This window comes from Stigmatopora nigra, chromosome 4 (genome assembly GCF_051989575.1).
Source record: "Stigmatopora nigra isolate UIUO_SnigA chromosome 4, RoL_Snig_1.1, whole genome shotgun sequence".
NCBI lineage: Eukaryota > Metazoa > Chordata > Actinopteri > Syngnathiformes > Syngnathidae > Stigmatopora > Stigmatopora nigra.
This window is the reverse complement of record NC_135511.1, coordinates 5,452,161-5,470,237: the sequence shown is the minus strand read 5'-3', so window position 1 is coordinate 5,470,237 and position 18,077 is coordinate 5,452,161. Positions and strand designations below refer to the sequence as shown.

At 39.2% G+C, this 18,077-nt stretch overlaps 1 protein-coding gene across 1 annotated transcript in view; it reads right to left on the bottom strand.

Moving 5' to 3' along the window:
- LOC144195846 (cotranscriptional regulator ARB2A homolog) overlaps positions 1-18,077 on the bottom strand; it is a 124,548-nt gene that overhangs the window by 71,486 nt on the left and 34,985 nt on the right. Inside the window, exon 7 of the mRNA XM_077715700.1 lies at positions 4,574-4,789. Within this exon, the coding sequence (XP_077571826.1) occupies positions 4,574-4,789 (216 nt within the window). The remainder of the gene's footprint in view (positions 1-4,573; positions 4,790-18,077) is intronic.

The following is an 18,077-nucleotide window of genomic DNA, read 5'->3' as shown; positions in this document are numbered from 1 at the left end:
ACAAAAAAACGTATGCAGAGAGATAAAGGTTGAAGCTCCATTTCGATAATCACATAAAAATACACAGCAGCTACATGGATGGCACGTGGCCAATCTGTTCCTCAGAGTGAGCAGGTCGGCTGCCCTCCAGCTACAGCCGTTGACCTCTCCTCTGGCCAGGTGCAGAAGTTAATCAAATGCCTACCTGTCCTGTGGTGTGCTGAGCCTTTCCTCCCGGAATGCTCACGGGTTAAAGGTCAAACAAATCCTGTCTGTATAATTACTTTAGAACAACAGTCTGAGGTTTGGTACGAAAAGTGAAAATGGGGGGTGATGGTTGTTGATTGTTTGTGTGTATGGTGGCATGGTTCACATTGTGTGTGATTGCATTAGGGAATTGTTACGTATGAAGTAACAAATTTAGAGTTCAAATGCTATACAAGGAGCAGGACATGGGTTTAAACTGTTTCCGAAGCAGATGGTAAAGTATATTAGGCAACCACAGGTCTTTAAAGGAAATACCCACATAAATTAACTCTTTCAGGCTGATTGGACACTATAATTGCTCCTAGGTATGAGTGTGAAAGGGAATGGTTGTCTATCTCCTCGTGTCCTGCAATTGGCTGGCCACCGACCGATTCAGGGTGTCCCCCGCCTCTGGCCCGAAGTCAGCTGGGATAGGCTCCAGCAGCCCCTGCAACCCTAGTGAGGATAAAGTGGTTCAGAAAATGAATGGAATTAATTAACTATTTCAGGGACATTAGCAGTAATAGAGATCCAACAATGTGGCTATTTTTATTCTTCTGCAATGAATTTAAATTAGTTTGTCACTAGTAGAGGTTCAGCAAATGAACAAATGTTCATACGCTGACAGACCTCCCAGTTTAAGCAGATCAGACGTCTTACTCTGTCAATGGCAACCAATGAGTGCTACCTTAACATAATTAGTTAAAGACCTATGATAAAAACTCAACAAAACCCATACCTTCCCACGAACATTGTCGCATGTACTCCAAATGTATATTTAAAAAGCAGAAATATGTCAAATACTATGTTCTCTAAATCTTGATGATCAAAATCAGTTCTTTAAGCTTTGCTGAAGCTAAATATAGGAGAGGGAAAAAAGAATAAACGCTGCTTCAGACTGCCTGAGAACTCGATTCAAGCGAGTCAGTCATTTCTCTTAAGAGATGTGTGAACCTAAAATTGTATTAAATAGCAATGGGAAGAAATGTATTCTCCCATTTATACATATAAATGCTGCTTAAAGAAAGTTGAAGCTCTGTCTTTTTGTTCCCTTTGCTCTTTTCCCCCTTCACACTTTTCCAGGGCCTGTTGGCCTAATCCCAGCCAGCCTTGGGTGAACTCTTTGGAAGCTTCTTAAACCCATGAATGTGGCTTTTGTTCCTGCCATTCCTCCGCTTGGCTGACAGAAAATAGTTAACTGGATTACTGCTAAAATTCAGAGTAAAGTGAACTCCCAAACTTCTATATGACATAGTGCGAAAAAAAGCGCCCCCCTGGCCTTCATCCCACTTTTTATATTCTCCCATCCCTCCTTTTGCCACCAAACACCCCCCTAAACATGGGCTGCTAGTGTGTGATCTGACGCAGGAGGAGAGGGGAGGGATTAGATAAGGTTGAGGGGTTGCAAACTGGACCTAAGGCTAAAGAGTAGGAACCTTAAAAGCAGTAAAGAACTTATTAATGGGTGTAAGGAAGCATATCAATCACTTCAACTTTCTTAAGTGTGAGTGGCTGACTGAAGTTAGAAATAGGGATGCAATTTGCCATTTTATATATGTATATATATGTATGTATGTGTGTTTGTGTGAGTGTGTGTGTGTGTGTGTGTATGTATGAATGTATGTATGTATGTATATATGTATATATATACATATATATATATATATATACATACGTATGTATGTATATATATATATATATATATATATATATATATATATATATATATATATATATATATATATATATATATATATATATATATATATATATATATATATATATATATATATATATATATATATATATATATATATATATATATATATATATATATATATATATATATATATATATATATATATATATATATATATATATATATATATATATATATATATATATATATATATATATATATATATATATATATATATATATATATATATATATATATATATATATACACACACACACACACACATAAATGTGTGTGTGTGTGTTTTCTACTGAATGGCAGTGTGCAGGTGGTCTCAGAGCTCAGCGTGAGTTAAAAGTGCGAGGTGTGGAGAACAAAAAGGTTTGTATGCGTGTGAATGCACGTGCCTGGGGTGGGTTCTGTTCAAAAAGATGAAAACAGGCCGGCTAAAGAGGTTTGATTTGATCCACCACCCACCCTGACTAACAGAAGTAGTAAAAGAGGAGGCTAAGCACACACACGAACACACGCTCGTCAAATCTTGGTTCTTTTCCCTCCTCCTTCAAACTTTTGTCTGAAGGTGTGTGTGTGTGTGCCAGTAACTGTGTATGTGACAGCTTACTCCATTGCGAACAGAGGCAAAGCAGTGGCGAGCCAAGCAGTGCTGGAGGGGGCGTGCATGGCAGAGACAAGGCCAAACAAAGTCACATTTTGCTGACTTTTAGGTCAGAGTTCAAAATTCAAGGGTTACCGACATGGAGCCAATCTCTTTAGTGATAAAGCTTTATTCTAAGTTCTGTCATCCAACCAACCATTTAGGGAACAACACATTGCCCAGAAAATCTGTAATAACGTATCTCGTCTATAATACACCAGACATGGCCGAAATAATTATGATAATTGAAAAAAGTAGAATCGGCCCAATTAGTGCTAGATACCATACTACATGTTTTCGCACGTATACAAAAATAGTATACAAGTACAATTATCAAGATATGTACTTATTAAATATGACAATTACAGACATGAAGACAAAAATCGATTGATATCTAAATATAATCTATAAATTTAAAAAAGGTAATTAATTTAAGTACTGTAATCAGAGTGAAAACAGTTCATCTTTGCTTGATTTAAATCCTTAAAAAAATAGGTTATTGGAGTTTTAGTCCAAGTCCTCTTTGTCAAATTCCAGATGTATTTTTCTTGGACAAATATTGCTGTTGTTGTTGTCATGACACTGTCAAGACGATTGCCAAATTCACTGGCAGCGAGTACTTCATCATCAGTCTCCTTCTCAGTGGCTTCATGCAGTGTGCGGATTTCCTATTGTCATGCCAGCTTCACGGCCGTATTTACGATGTAAATCCATCATAACGTTGGTTCATTTTTTTATTCCTCGGAGATGGGTGTTTTCACCCAGACTGGAATTTGCAGTTTCGCACCTTGGAAGATGCAAACTTTGGGCGGTGAACAACAGCACGTGCTAGCTGTTGGCCAAGGAAAGCGGCGGATTGGTCACTGCAATGTGCAGCACTGTAACCTGGGTGGAGAGACCAGCCGCTACATCTCAGACCTCTTCACCTCACGAGAATTCATTTTCATATATTTGCAGCATACAGATCGCCATGAAACGCATACATCTCCAAAGGGAAAAAGCTTTCACTTCCCTGTGTCACTTTTAACAGCACGGCAGAGCCCATTAACATTAAAAAGGTTCGTACCAGCTGAATTATGTACAAAAGAACACCATGGCACAGTGTAGATTCATTCATGGCGCAATGACGAGCTACTCCATTAGCATATCAAAGAACGTCAATATTTAGGAGGCATTTTCAATTGTGACAAAAAAAATGGACAAAATTCACTTGCAACAAAAAGATGAAATCATCGAGGCACTGTCTATATGATATTTGGTGCGGCCATTCTCCCTTTATTGTAGATTCCTTCTTCGGCGCTGAAAGATGAAGAACTGCCTTGACTTCCACCATTTTGCACTGCCATTTTTTGATGAACCCCCTAATAAATCCCCTGGTCATTCATTCATTTGTTCATTTAAAAACATTGATTCAAAGGGCAAGGCAACTTCCTTTGTTTGACCAAAGAGTGCTCCGCACAAGTGTGTGTATGCACATCTGCTAATGTGTGTTTGCATGCAGTCGGAGTCACATGATAAGAATTTTGCAGCAGTTGCAAAATGTGTGTCGGAGAGATAATAATCCCAGTGGTCAACAAAGACTGCCCGGCCCCGCTATCATCATGAAGAGGAAGCGCGCGAGAGGGAAAGAGAAAAAAGAGGGCGAGAAGGAGGTAGCCATGTGGTCAACACTTGCTCACTGAGAGGCGACTGGAGCCCGGCCAACCTCTTCACACACAGGCTGACCACACAAGAGCCTCTCTTTCTCCTTCTGCTTCCCATCCTCCCTTCCTCCGAGGCACTTAACATTTCCTCCCTTGCCTTCTTTGATGGACACCTCCCACTCCCTCACCCATCTTTGTCCCTCCCAGACACCATCCCGATGATTTTCTAACCTTTTTCAGTGCCCTCAAACCATCACCTATCCTCCAATCCATCATTGATCCCTGACACCTTGGCAATCCCAAACTCACCCCCCCCCCCCCCCCCCCAAAAAAAATAATAATAATACATACCCGTATGGGAATCCACTCAGTTTCCATCTCCTTCTGTGGGTTGCGGTACTTTTCGTAGAATTCTCGCCTCTTCTTGTTCTCTTTGTCGTCTTTGCGTTCCTTCTTTTCCACAGGTTCGTCAAGGTGTTCGGTCGTCGAGGATGTGGAAGACTTGGACGATTTTTCCACCTCCAGGTGGTTCTCGTTTGGGTTTAGCACTATCACACTAAATCCCTCCTAAAACAGAGAAAAGACAACACAAGACAATGCACATTAAATCCACAGGATCTTTTCTATCAATCGTGCCCTTGTATAAATCTTTGGTCGGTTTGTTTGGCATTTACTGAATCGGTCTACATCCCTCTAAATATGGAAAGAGTGCCATAATGCAAAATAAACAAAACATGAATAAAAAAATAATATTCTAAAGGATGTCTTTTTATAGAGAGAGACAAAAATGACAAGCCCATCGATTTGTGGAATAAATGTGAATTATTTCAAAAAGGGAGTATAAAAAGACTCAGTATATGTAATTCAGAATGTTCTGTCAGTATTGATTTCACTTGTCACTGGAGAGTTTGCTGTATTGCTGTATTTTGTCTGACTTGTTCTACGTTTGTATCACAGGATAAAAAGCAGTAATATACAATGGTTTCTATCTGTAGGTTAGACAAAAACTGTGATATCTTAATGGAATTCAAATCAAAGAGAGCACAAACATTGTTGTAGGTAAAAGTCAGCTAAATAACTCTAAGAGTCGTACTTTCAGTCAGTGGACAGCACTTAGTGACTCCAAAGGGCACATGTCACTTAATATCAAACTCAATCGATTCCAGCATCACTCAACAGAGTCTAAGTTGCTTCAAATACATACACGCACACACACACGACTTTTTGTTTAAATGTCTTCTAGAAAAAAAAAAAAATAATAATAATATATATATATATATATATATATATATATATATATATATATATATATATATATATATATATATATATATATATATATATATATATATATACACACACACACACACACACACACACACACACATACATTCCTTTTGGAGCCCTTGCCCTAAATTTTCAACTTTGTTAAGATTTTTAATTAACTGTGTTTATTGTCAAGAGCACTCAGAGAGCATGGCAGGAAATAGATCTCGTTTCACTTTGGTGGCTCACAAACAACTGATATTGAGAAATGTGAACACACACAACCCCCAGCAGACCCAAACGCACAAACACACACATTGTAGTTTACACACTGACAACACCTACCAAGGAGAATGGGAGATACAGAGAAATACCTTTAGGGGATGTGAGAGGGAATTAAGGAAGGTGGCATCTCTCAGCTTCCTCACTTCCTTCTCAAGACATCACACACATCTTCTCTTCCTTAATAAGTGTTAACGCAGCTTGCTTGTCCTCCCTCTGTGTCCCTTATGTGCACACCGCCATCAAAATGGCCACACACCCATTCCCTTAGCACCTGCGGTGTGTTGACAACACCATCATGACACATTTCCACTTATTTAGATTATGAAATTAGTATGATTCTCACTTCTTTTCAAATCAATGTATCTTTTACTGGACATGATAATACACTTTCAATAAAATATTGCTTTATATGCTAATTTTAGTATTGGCATAATTCACAATTGGAATGGAATAATTTCATCTTTAGAAATTGTCCAGAAAATCTCTGATGCAAAAAATATATATAATTGGAAAACAGATAGCCTAATTTAAGGAAGTGACTATATTGGTCAATATGCATTTTCAACTGTTTTTGTGAATCAAGCGAGGTTACAGGGATAATATGATTATATTTGAGCCACCGATATTACAGAAATTTGCACACAGACAGCATTCAAGGCACCTGAGCACAAATGCCGGCAGATGGATGACCAGATGAAAATAAGAACGGGCTTGAATAGGGAGGGGAAGGAGATATACATGCATGAAATTGAAGTGGATCCACACCAGATTTGTGGCACTGCCCACTGGTGGCAGCCCGATAACATAGCTGATGGGATCAATTCATAAAAAAAAAAAGAAATTGACATAACAATTTGATTAAATACAGATTTTGACAATTTGGTGAAATTTTGTATGAATTGGTACTCCCTATAATTTCTTTATGTGAGAAAAAAAGAAGGTTCATCTATTTGCTCTTAGACAGGCAGAGTGACACTAATAACAAGTCAAAATTGCAGGAGGAAATATTTTCAGAATAATGCAGATGTTACAACAGTAGAAAAAATGAGGACCTGAAGTGGGAATGTTTGAGGGAGAGACTGACCTCAAAAGCCATTACATCTCTTTGTTCCTGTTTTCCACTAATCCTGTTTTTCCTAGGGCAAAAGTTAATAGTCCAACCAAACAGATCCACGTGTTTGGTGGCTAACCTTAAATGGCCTACAAGAAGGGTGAGCCTACTCTTCCCTAACCCTGGCCCTTCGCTCATCAATAACCCTGCCCGCCCCTCAGCATTCTGATGGTAACCTCAAGTGGGCCGTGGATCGTGTAGCTTCCGGCCTATAGCCTTTGCTTTGGTTTGGCTAACGCACCTAAGTGAGCTAATACTAACCCTTTCAGTTGTGCAATCACCCAGAAGTACATTGCTGTGTTGTTGACACCTCCAGGGCCATCGCCATCATGTGCACTTCTGGGTCAGAGTCCATCATTAAATGACAATGAGATGTTTACATTAATGTCACTGAAGCTGACAGATGCATTGCAGCTTGGTCTCATTGCATCTTTTATGAAAAATTGACTCCAACCCTTCTTTGAGAAGATATTTAGGTCTAACATTTGAATTTTCAGAAAACAATGTTAAAAAACAAGACCCACATGCCAGGCAATCTCTCTCACAAGGTTAAAAGTTCAATCCTTATTTGGTGAGAGTTAAATCCTTGAAAAGTGAGGTCATTTGGCCATTTGTGTTTTGTGCTAACTGTTATTTCTTAGCCCAAGGATACAAAGTGTGTCTAAATCTGATCTTTGTGTTGTGATGTGCTGTCAAAGTCTCGATCTCAAACAAATGTGTGCAGCAAACCTTGGGTCATCCCGCTTCTTATACGACTAAATCTCCTTCGCACGCATTTTAACCATTTGGGGTCGCGTTGCCATTGTGCTAAAACACACATCGGCACTGTCCTAAAGAAAACACACACAGTCAATTGGCGTTGGGGTTCGTTTCGTCTTGTCTTTTCTGCAAACTCAGCCTCTTCCCATGCCCCGTATGTGCCCCAGTGCCACCACCACACTGAGTCTCTGCCCCGGGGCCAGCGGTCAAGAGGGTAACCCCGACCTCGCAATGGGAGGGAATCCCGACCTCAATCACCCTGCCCTGGATGCTCCTTAGCGCTCTTTTGTCGGCTTGTCCCGCATCAGAAAGCAAAACAAAGGCCGTGGCTGCTACGGAAACCAGCTTGTCCCCTCATCACTGAGGAAAGATCTTTACTTTCCGTCATGATGCAATCTGATCTCAATGGGAATCTTTCAATTTTTTTTATTGTACAGAGATCTTTTGGAATGCATAAAACATAAGGTTGTTTTAACAGAGAACGTTACGGGTGACCTTAAGTTGGATATTTTTTACCCGCAACAACCATCGAAACCACAAATTGTTTTTGCTTCCAGTTCTTTTTACTCAGGGAAATTAGACGAAACGGAGTGGTGCTAAAAGTAATTCTACATTAACCACACAGTTATTTCGCTATTTTGCCACAAAAAAAAACTGAAACTACGGAAACACCTTTACTGTAGTGATAGAAAAGAAAATTAGAGGCACATGAAAATGCAAACTGACTGCTTTGGCAGATTTTGAACAGTCCTCTTATCTAATATTTCCAAGGTAAGAAAACTGTCAATTTAACCACACAGAAAATAACACTAAATAAAAAAATACCAAATACATGTATTTTTCAAGATATTGTTAGGTTAATGTTCATGTAGAATTGTATGAATTGAATAAATGAAAAGAAAAACCAGATCAGGCCAATATTAAAAAATATATAATTTGAGGCGCCGAGCTTGCCCAGCCCTAAATTAATGTGTGTAGATTGCTGTCAGCGAATAATTTAACATCTGCGTCTTTGTGTGATGCTGCGAACATAAGAGTAGGTAAATAAGATGCACTTTTTAATACAGCAGCGCCTGTACTTTCACCAATGGAGCTGAAACTAAAATGTGTATAAATGCGACCAGAGTAACAAAGACGTTTCATCTGTGCGAGTGGAGCTTAGATTAGTAGCTTTGATGTGAGGGCTCCCATACCGTGAGCAGGGGGCTAAAAGGACAGTACTTGACAGGTACAAAGCATGTCAGATAGGTGTCGCAGATGAGGACAGCTGGGAAATTTTAAACTGCGTGAATAGTCATGGTATAGTAGCCCCTTAATGCATTTGTCTTAATGTACAGAACAGAGTTTGTGGGTGTCCGTTGTCTTTAGTTGGCGGACACTACTAACAGAGGTTTTTCTTTGTTTAGCTTTCCGTGGCATTTTTCACTTTCTTGTTTCCGTAGTATGACGGCCCTGATTCTATGCTGAGACTTGACTGACAATGGGGAAAGGGTCAATCGGCAGGGCATGCCAGTAGAATAAGGACTGGAAGGAGAGACCTGAACCAGACAAAATGAATGACAAAAAAAAGAAAAAACAGAATTTGGGGGTGGGGGGTCTACGGGGGCGAGTTTAGGGGCAGGATTGCCGTATAATTTGCAAGCAATAACGTCAATGGGCAAGACAGTTAAATAATACCAGAACTAATAAGAACCAATCCTGTATAAGCTTTTCCTTTCTAGCAGGGCCACCCGGCTTCATGTGACCATGACTGTCGACAAGTTTTTTTTTCTTCACCCAATCAATGTTCCTTCTTTTCCCTCCATTCCCTTTTTTAACTGACATACCACACAGATTGCACAGTACTGTCAGATTTAGTCACGGTGCCCCCTTTTTTCATACCAAACACTGCACTCCTCAAGACCCTGTTATGTTTCTCAAAGAAAAGGGGGCACTGGAGTACTTTACTGTACCACGGGGGTGAAGAAGAGAAGTGTGGATCTTAGGGGTGATGTAAGAGGATACGAGAAGTGACTGACAACAACCTCTCAGGACAAAATATAAAGTAAGAATGAATATGAATGCCCGGACGAGACATGTCAAGGAGCACCTAAGCACCACCCAATATTTAATAATAAGGTTTCACATAAACTGGTAAAGGAGAAAGGCTGATCAGAAAACAAAAGGAATATATATTACAAGAACAACGCATATCAGCAAAATAAATCACAACACTTGCATTACCATATGCGCACATTCCCAATATTAGGAACGCAAAAAAAATAATAACAATCGTACATAGGCTTTGTCATCACCATTGACTCGACAAAAGCCTAATTGTCATCATACCCAGAAACTGCGTCTGATGAAATTAGTAAATAAATAGCGTAGAATCTCAAATTGCTTGTTTCCAATTATTTAATTCCCATACTTCTGTCAGGCCCATGGCTAGACAGGTGGGTGGATGCGCCTGTCACCTTATCATAAGTCCAGCAAAAGACAGGTCGGGCAACACCAGGTGTGACTCATCACCATCTTGACCTACTTAAGCCAACTAGAGCTTGACCACATCATTTGATCGTCTCTATCAGTTCACTGACCACATTTCTCTCCCCAAGGATCTGACACCATCGTCTTGGATTGTTCCACAGATTTCACGGCTCTTGACCCCCACACCATGTTCACCGACCTGCCTACGCTGCTTCCCTTGTGCCTTTTCTGTCTTGGTACATTGTAATAAAGAAAAATCTGCACAAACAAAGCTGTCTTTGCGCCTGCTTCGGGGTCCTCTGCCCACGAACATAACAACTTCAATGTTTCCCAACCACTCTGCCGCGGCACACTGACGTGCCTTGGGCGATGGTCAGGTATGCTGCAGGAAATTATCTGTCAAAACATCATAAACTGTAATATTCAGATAGAAAATTTGCAATATTTCAAGACTTAAATCGAATTATGAAGAACATTTTGTACTTGAACAAGATTAAAATTGGGTGGCCCAGGGATGAGTGGTCAGCGTGTCCGTCCCACAGTTTCTGGGGTCGTGGGTTCGATCTCAGGTCGGTCCTCACTGTGTGGCATTTGCATGGTCTCCCCAGACTTGCATGGGTTTACTCCAGGTATTCTGGTTTCCTCCCATGTCCCCAAAACATGTTGGGTAGCCTGATCTCATTTTCTGAACCTCTTAATTCTCACAAGGGTCACGGTGGGTGCTGATGCCTATCCCAGCTGACTTCAAGCCAGAGGCAGGGGACACCCTGAATTGGTGGGCGGGTAGCCTGATTTTAGATGAGTTTTTTGCTTGAAGTGTCACATTTATCATCATTTACGGGTTATTTTACCGCAAAGCTATTCTGACACATGACACAGAGTCACCGAATCTCTAAGCTTTAATCGTACCCAGGTTAAGAACCACTGATCTAAACACAGGTGAATGCAATGCCATTGTTTGTTATCTATTTAATAATAAAGATAAACCAGGTGAACACAATTCTATTGTTATGTATTTAATAATAAAGATAAACCAGGCGAACGCAATGCCATTGTTATGTATTTAATAATAAAGATGAACCAAAAAAAAGGCAGCTTTGTCCATTTTCTACCCCACTTATCCTCATTATAGTGTACCACACTACATTTAGATTAAATTTAATTACCTTTAAATTCAAGTTCAAAGGCTACACTCATTGTTTCCTCTCCTATGGAAGTTAATGAGAAAAGCTGATAATGATGAACTTTCTCTTGATCTTAATGAGCACAAATAGTTAAGGTTGGAATTAGACTCTCACCGTTGAGTAGTTGCATCGGTAATAAGAAGCACAGTTTTTAACCTTGGCACGGATGCCTCTGCTCATTTAGAAATTGTTTATATGTGGAGCTGAATATTTATAAATGAGTTCAAAGTGGAACAGTGGGGTGGAGGAAGTGAACAGAATAGCACAGCTTCTGATCCCTGATGCATCAGCGTCTTTTCATGAGCACATTTACATTTCTTTCTTTCTGTTTCCTGTCTCGCTACTCCCGACCTTTCTATTTTCAGCACCTTGTTGGGAAGAAACACAAGTCAAAATGACACTCGTAAAACTACTCCGGCAACTCATTTATTACGAGCGCAAGGGCCAGTTTCGGTTTGTCTTTTTCTCACAAGTGACTGCAAGGGCACTGGCAACTAAGAGAGCGCCTGCGTTGACACAATCTACACAACAGAAGGTGACACACACAAAGTTCTGGTGCTTGCTTCATCTGCTCTCAGTACCACACTTTAGGGAGACACAGGCATGGGGTGGAGGCTGTGAGGCTTGTGGGGGTGGATGGAGCATTAATCACCGTCCAGGTGGAAATTGTCAGAGCTATCGATTCTGCAAGTAAATGTTACCTGAGTCATTTGTCAAAGCTTTTTTTTTTTCGCTTCTCTTTGGCAAAGATGCAACACAGAATGTAAACTCACAAATGTGAAATTTAGAAGCTTTATGTTGCCAAATAAAACTGTTGTATAGTCTTGTTAACACAAGAGTCCAGTTTCTTTTAAGTTTATTTTGCTTTTAAAGGTGACCAACTGTTTTAAGACTAATTTAGAGAAAATCATTTGGATTATTTATTTGAATTGCATTTTTGTTGAAAGTGATTTGACATTTTTATGTATTTGTTTCAAATCAGTGGTCGTTCGCCATGGCCTTCTTTAACACCGTGCTTTGCAGGGTTTGTGTGGAAATTTGAAACATATTTTCTATGTAAGATCAAATGAAATTAAAACAGATGAGGAAAGTGAATATTTTTTTTAAAGAAATACAATCTTAATTCTAGGTGTATCTTTCAAAGGTATAGATGTGCATTATAATTAACATGGTACAGAAATGTCTTGCCATATAGTTGCAAAATGTCCGATAACATGAAGGCAATTGTCTGGTTAGTATAAAAGCTCAGTGATGCTCACGCATTATACCGTGTTATGCCACCCAGACCTTTTTACCCCATAAATGAACAATGTTTGGGCATGCACAGATATATTGTCATGTCCTGGGACTAGATAGAATAGATAGTTGGATAGAGAATGGATGGGTGCGATCTTGAATAGTTGCATATTTAACTGACATGCTGCCATTGACAGTAATAGACATCCAATTCATTTGAACTTGGACCTTCGTCAGCGATCTTTTGATGCCAGCCTCTCCCAGTTCAAATAAATTGGATGCATAGCACCAGCATTGGCAGAAAATGATAAAAGTTTCTTGAGAAAATTATTATATTACGGTAATCAGTAGAATAAAGGAGATAGAGTAAAAACCTGTGATTGCCACGAATAATTTACATAGAAAGACGTCTGACCCCATAGCTGCAAAGCTATGGGGAAATAAAAACAAGAGAAGCTTATTCTGACACCTTAAGCATTTTGATTTATAATTCTATATTGTTCCCCCTAAGCATACACATGTATTTTTAATGAGAGCATCGAGAGATATAGATCATGGAATGATAGGTGTGTCCCTGCCCTATTGCTAACAATTCAATGTATAAATCAAGGACAGAGAGTAGAAAAAAAGAGGCCGAGAAGCTACAAAAAGAAAACCAAAATAAAATGGAGGAAAGTGGGAATAACCATGCTCAAAGCTCAGATGTGCTTCAATTAAACAGATATAAGAGAAGGCTAAACTAAAGAGCTTCTTCTCATGAAGATCTAGTAGGCTTTTGAAGGTAATGTAATCATTTACACATCACATTGAAATTGTGCCATACGGTATGTAATAATTGCATAAGATAATATTCATCCATTCGTTCATTTTCAGAACCGTTCTATCCTCACTGCGGTCGAGGTGGTGCTGGAACCTATCTCAGCTTCCTTCAGGCATGAGGCGGGGGACACCCTGTATTGGTGGCCAGCAAGTAAATGAATTCAAAATAAAGAGAATGTTTGATCAACAAGTGAAACAAATTTGTAAGCATGACAGTGATAGAAATGTTACTGATAAATAATGAGGCTCAGTATTAATCTTATTGAACATCACAGAAACGCAGTGACGTGCTCAGGCCAAAGGTCGAAGAGGAATCTCCTCACCCTTGCACTGTTATTGTGACCCAAGAGGAAGAAAACTGGTGGTCCTACTGATAGCAACGACTGTTGCTGTGTGAGATGTGTAGAATACCGGGCATTCATTGAACTCATTGGCACTATATTTTCGAATCCGCTATGACGGTTGTCTACGACCATTCGTTGTCTCTTTGTAGTCCAGTGGTGTTGGTGGCACTAAACGTCCTCCCAGTTTAAATTAATGTACTTTTTTGTCAATGTCAAGTTATTTTATTGATGATTTATCAACTTTACAGCATTATTGGGGGCTGTAACCAAAGCATATATCTGTTTTCATTCATTTATATTTATTTTTATTAATATTTGATTACTTCAGAATACATATGAATTAAAAATAGATTAAAAATATAATTGAAAACTGTTCATATAAATGTCTTTATGACGCTTTTTTAAGATTACCAGAAATAGTCACTTGCCCTATAAATTGGATCCTCGGGCAAGTACTTTGATCACTCTAAATGTGTATTTCTATCATTGGAGGGATTCTTCATCGAGTGTGTAAATACTATAATCCGCAGAATGAGTACACTGTAATGACACGCACACACAATCCAAGAGAGAGTGACCTCTTTCTAAGTGGAGCTGCACCGCAGGTCCTTGAGGTTGCCACAGCCAATCACAAGCTGTGTTTGAAGTATGAAGGGTAAACACTGAGTCTGCTCTATCCTGTCATTTACTCTGCTTATTTTCACAGGATGCAACCTACAAAAAGAGGTAGTGCAGAATATCTTAGCATGTGTGTGTGTGTGTGTCCAAGCACATTTTCAAAAGTGTCATTACCACATGGCTAGGTTCACGCTTCACAGCACACACGGAGGTACGCATGTATTCTGGAAGCCCCTTCATCATCCTTTCCTTACATAGCCAGGTGGACAAATCCATGCAATGGTAAGTTATTAAAAAAAGCTAGGACTAGGAGATATTTTCCTATTAACCCAACTCAAGCTTCAAAAACAGTTGAAAGCAATTAACCATGAAACCCAGCTGAAAAACACATCGTCACTTTCTTTTTTCACCATTGCTATTACATCTAGCTCACTACAAGGTTCTTTCAAATCTTTTTTTGTAAGACCACCTGTTGTCTATTATTTTTACATAGCACTTTCCCCATAAATCATAACTGTAGGTAATTAATCAAGCTGTCAAAACAGAGCCCGAAGGTCGCCTAGAAGGGTCGGAGGTGGTCGCAGGGCCAATGGAGGTCAGGGTCACACTGCATTCCTCATTATCAAGTTGTGATAGAAGCAAACCCAAGCGAAAGCAGATGGGGGGGGGGGTGCGAGATGCATACAGAGAAAGAGAAGAAGGAATGGACAAAAGAAACCTGAAAGAAGCTGTCAAGACATCTGAAAATGAAGAAAACGGGGCCCACAATCAATTCTGAGGAGTGAGACGTCACTATAAGCAGGTGAGGTGGGGGAGAAAACTGAACAAAAGATCTGCAAGCTGTTTCTACTGTATGGATTTGAAATTGGCAGTGGTGAATAAAAAAAAAAGCAGGCAACGGGATGGTTTGAGGGGAAAAATGAGAAATCAGCTGTGGGAGTAGGATTGTTATCTTGCTCTGGTGTGCGTGTGATGAGGTAGACTGATAAGTTTCTCTCAGGAGTGGATATCTGTTTCTCAGTGGGTTGACAGCCGGTTCAGAGACACCCGGGCCACCAGAGTGGCATGTCACAGACTCCCTGGTTCACACTGCTGATTAAATTGCACCGACTGTGCCCAAACACAAACACATGAAGAGATGAATACATTGCCACAGATAGAAAGAAGGAAATGGACAAAACATAAAGTAGACTTGCATTAATTTGGGAGTAATCCAAAGCTGTATGAAAAAAGTAAAACTTAAAACATTTCAATTACCAAGTTACATTTAAACAATTATCACCCTGCTTCTTGAAGTAATGCAACTTGTGAGTTTGGGCTATTGTGGGAAAAAAACTCACTGCAGTGTAAAACAGACAAGTTAGGCGATAAAGGAAAATAAAAGATTGGGTGAAAAACCCAGAACAATTTAAAAAGTGCAAATGTGCTAAACTGCCTTCACATACCCTTCCTGACTGCCTTGAATTCTCAGGCGTGGCTCGCTCTATCAAAAACATCACTCTTGAACGCGAAGCCGACCATTGCGCAAAATTAGCTGTCACCCTCTTCTCAAAATCTTTGTTAATCTTGTTTCCAGTGTTTGCAGATTTATCAGCACATGCATCAATGTCAGCTCCTTGGTTACTGAGACGCACTACTTGGGAGGAGATATAATTAAAAATGTTTGGTGTGTGTGAATGTGTGTGGCTTTGTAAGGGGGTGCTAGAAAAGATGAGGAAGGTGAAACCTTTCTCTCGTCTTTTAGGTTCCCTTGGGAGAGAACCGTAATAGACAAGCTCGAGTTAAAGTAACAATTTCAGGTACAGTACCAAACTTAACATACTAGTTAAGGAATCACCTTGCATTTATATCAGTAAAAAAAACAACAACAACAAGATTCACCAATGTTATTTTAGAATCATACCATTAAAGTAATAATCAACTTTTTCTAATATTGTAATGATTAAACGATTAAACTACTGTGATGATTGCATCTTCCTGTAACTGAATATTTACACTATAAAAGTTAAAACATTGCTCATTTATAATACAATTGGAAATGAACAAAATTACCTATTTTCAAAGGCTCTTGATATTTGAAACTTTTGTAATTGATATCATTGCGATTGATCAACATTTTATTGTTGATTTGGCTTTTATAATAATCACTATTTAATTATTTTCTAACTGTTTTCATTGCTTTATTGCCATAAAGCCACTAGTATACTATTGTTATTATCTTTTTCATCTTGTTCTGCTTATCTTAATATTAATTTGGTCTGCTTTAATTAACTATTAGTTTATCTACAATTTTTCAAATTTTCCATTCATCACCAAAAATTATTTGGTACATTCTCAATGACACCTGAATGGTTTTCATTTTGATTATATTGTAATCTTTTAGAGGTAGGCATTAGATATATTATATACATTCAAAATTATGGTTGCATGGACAGAAGTTAAGCAGAAATCTGCCATTTATCAGAGAAAGTATCACGAGGCAAACTGTGAGTGAAACAAATGTACTTCCAATCAGCTCGCATGATCTTATGCTATCCAGATCATTTTTTTTTTTAAATAAAAGCTGCCGATTATGGTTGCTTAAACTGTTATCCAGCACCGTTTGTTTTAAAGTGTGTGAAATTGTATAGCCATCAGTAAAAAGATGCTTAGAATACAAGATTTGTTGGTGGTTGCATGGAGTAAATTTTTACCTACTGCCATGATTAATTTGCCTGTATTACTCCATATCATGGTGAGAAGCACAGATAAAGATCATGTCAATTTTTGGGGGAAATCTGCATGGCCAAAATGCTTTTTTGTTGACCTTGGAGTTTGGCTTGGTTAGCCAGGTAACTGTGAGGCCTGAACCATTTTAAAGTCTGATCAAATATGTCAGCGTACATGCACAGGCTTTTCAGCCATACCCCCACATATTTTTCTCTTCCATGTCGACTTAAAGTGAAGTCAGGCAGGTTTGGTTGGGCGGTTGCGTATTCCCCTTCTTCATTAGTGAGAAAATGGACTCTGGTAAACGCTTGTTAAAGCCCTTACCTACACGCTCCCAGTTAATGGGAGTGATCCATTTGTGTCCGTTTCTCCCTGACAAGGCTTTACTGGAAGATTAATAGTGCGGTGTCAGGCCACGGCCACCCTCTGTCCCGTTCTCATTTCCTTTCTTGTGGGACGTACACATGCAATAATGGAGCTCTGTCTTTTGTTGTTACGCCATGATTAGCCAGAGAAGAAAAAAGTAAAGGAACGTCAGGATGAGGAAAAACAAAAGTGCAGTCAGAGGATGGAGAAAGTATGACGAATAGGGATTTTACTTTTGATTAAGGCTGTGAATTACAGAAATCTAACAACGTAATATTGATATGGTTATTAATGAATCTCTCAGGAAGGTTAAGTAAGAAATAATGAACTATTTATGAATAATTTCTGATTTTTAAATAATACTTTATCTTGGCCTGCAAGAGGTCCTGAGATTGGTGAGGGTGGAAATCATGTCGGAAAATGGGATAGAAACCACTAGGACAAGGCAACAGCGGGATGACATGAAAAAAATTGAAAAAAGCAAAAGAAAACCATGAGGTGAAGTCCTTAAAAGGGCCACCCAGGGTTTCTTCTATCACTCGGGCCCCCCTCACTATCCTTCTTCCTTTTGGGGATGACACTGTCAAGTACTTTGTCCTTTCACTGAGAGGACAGGATAATCACTCTTAATAATTACATGGACATTCCCTGGAAGTCCCGTCCTATCCTGGAAGAGCAACTCCTCCGAG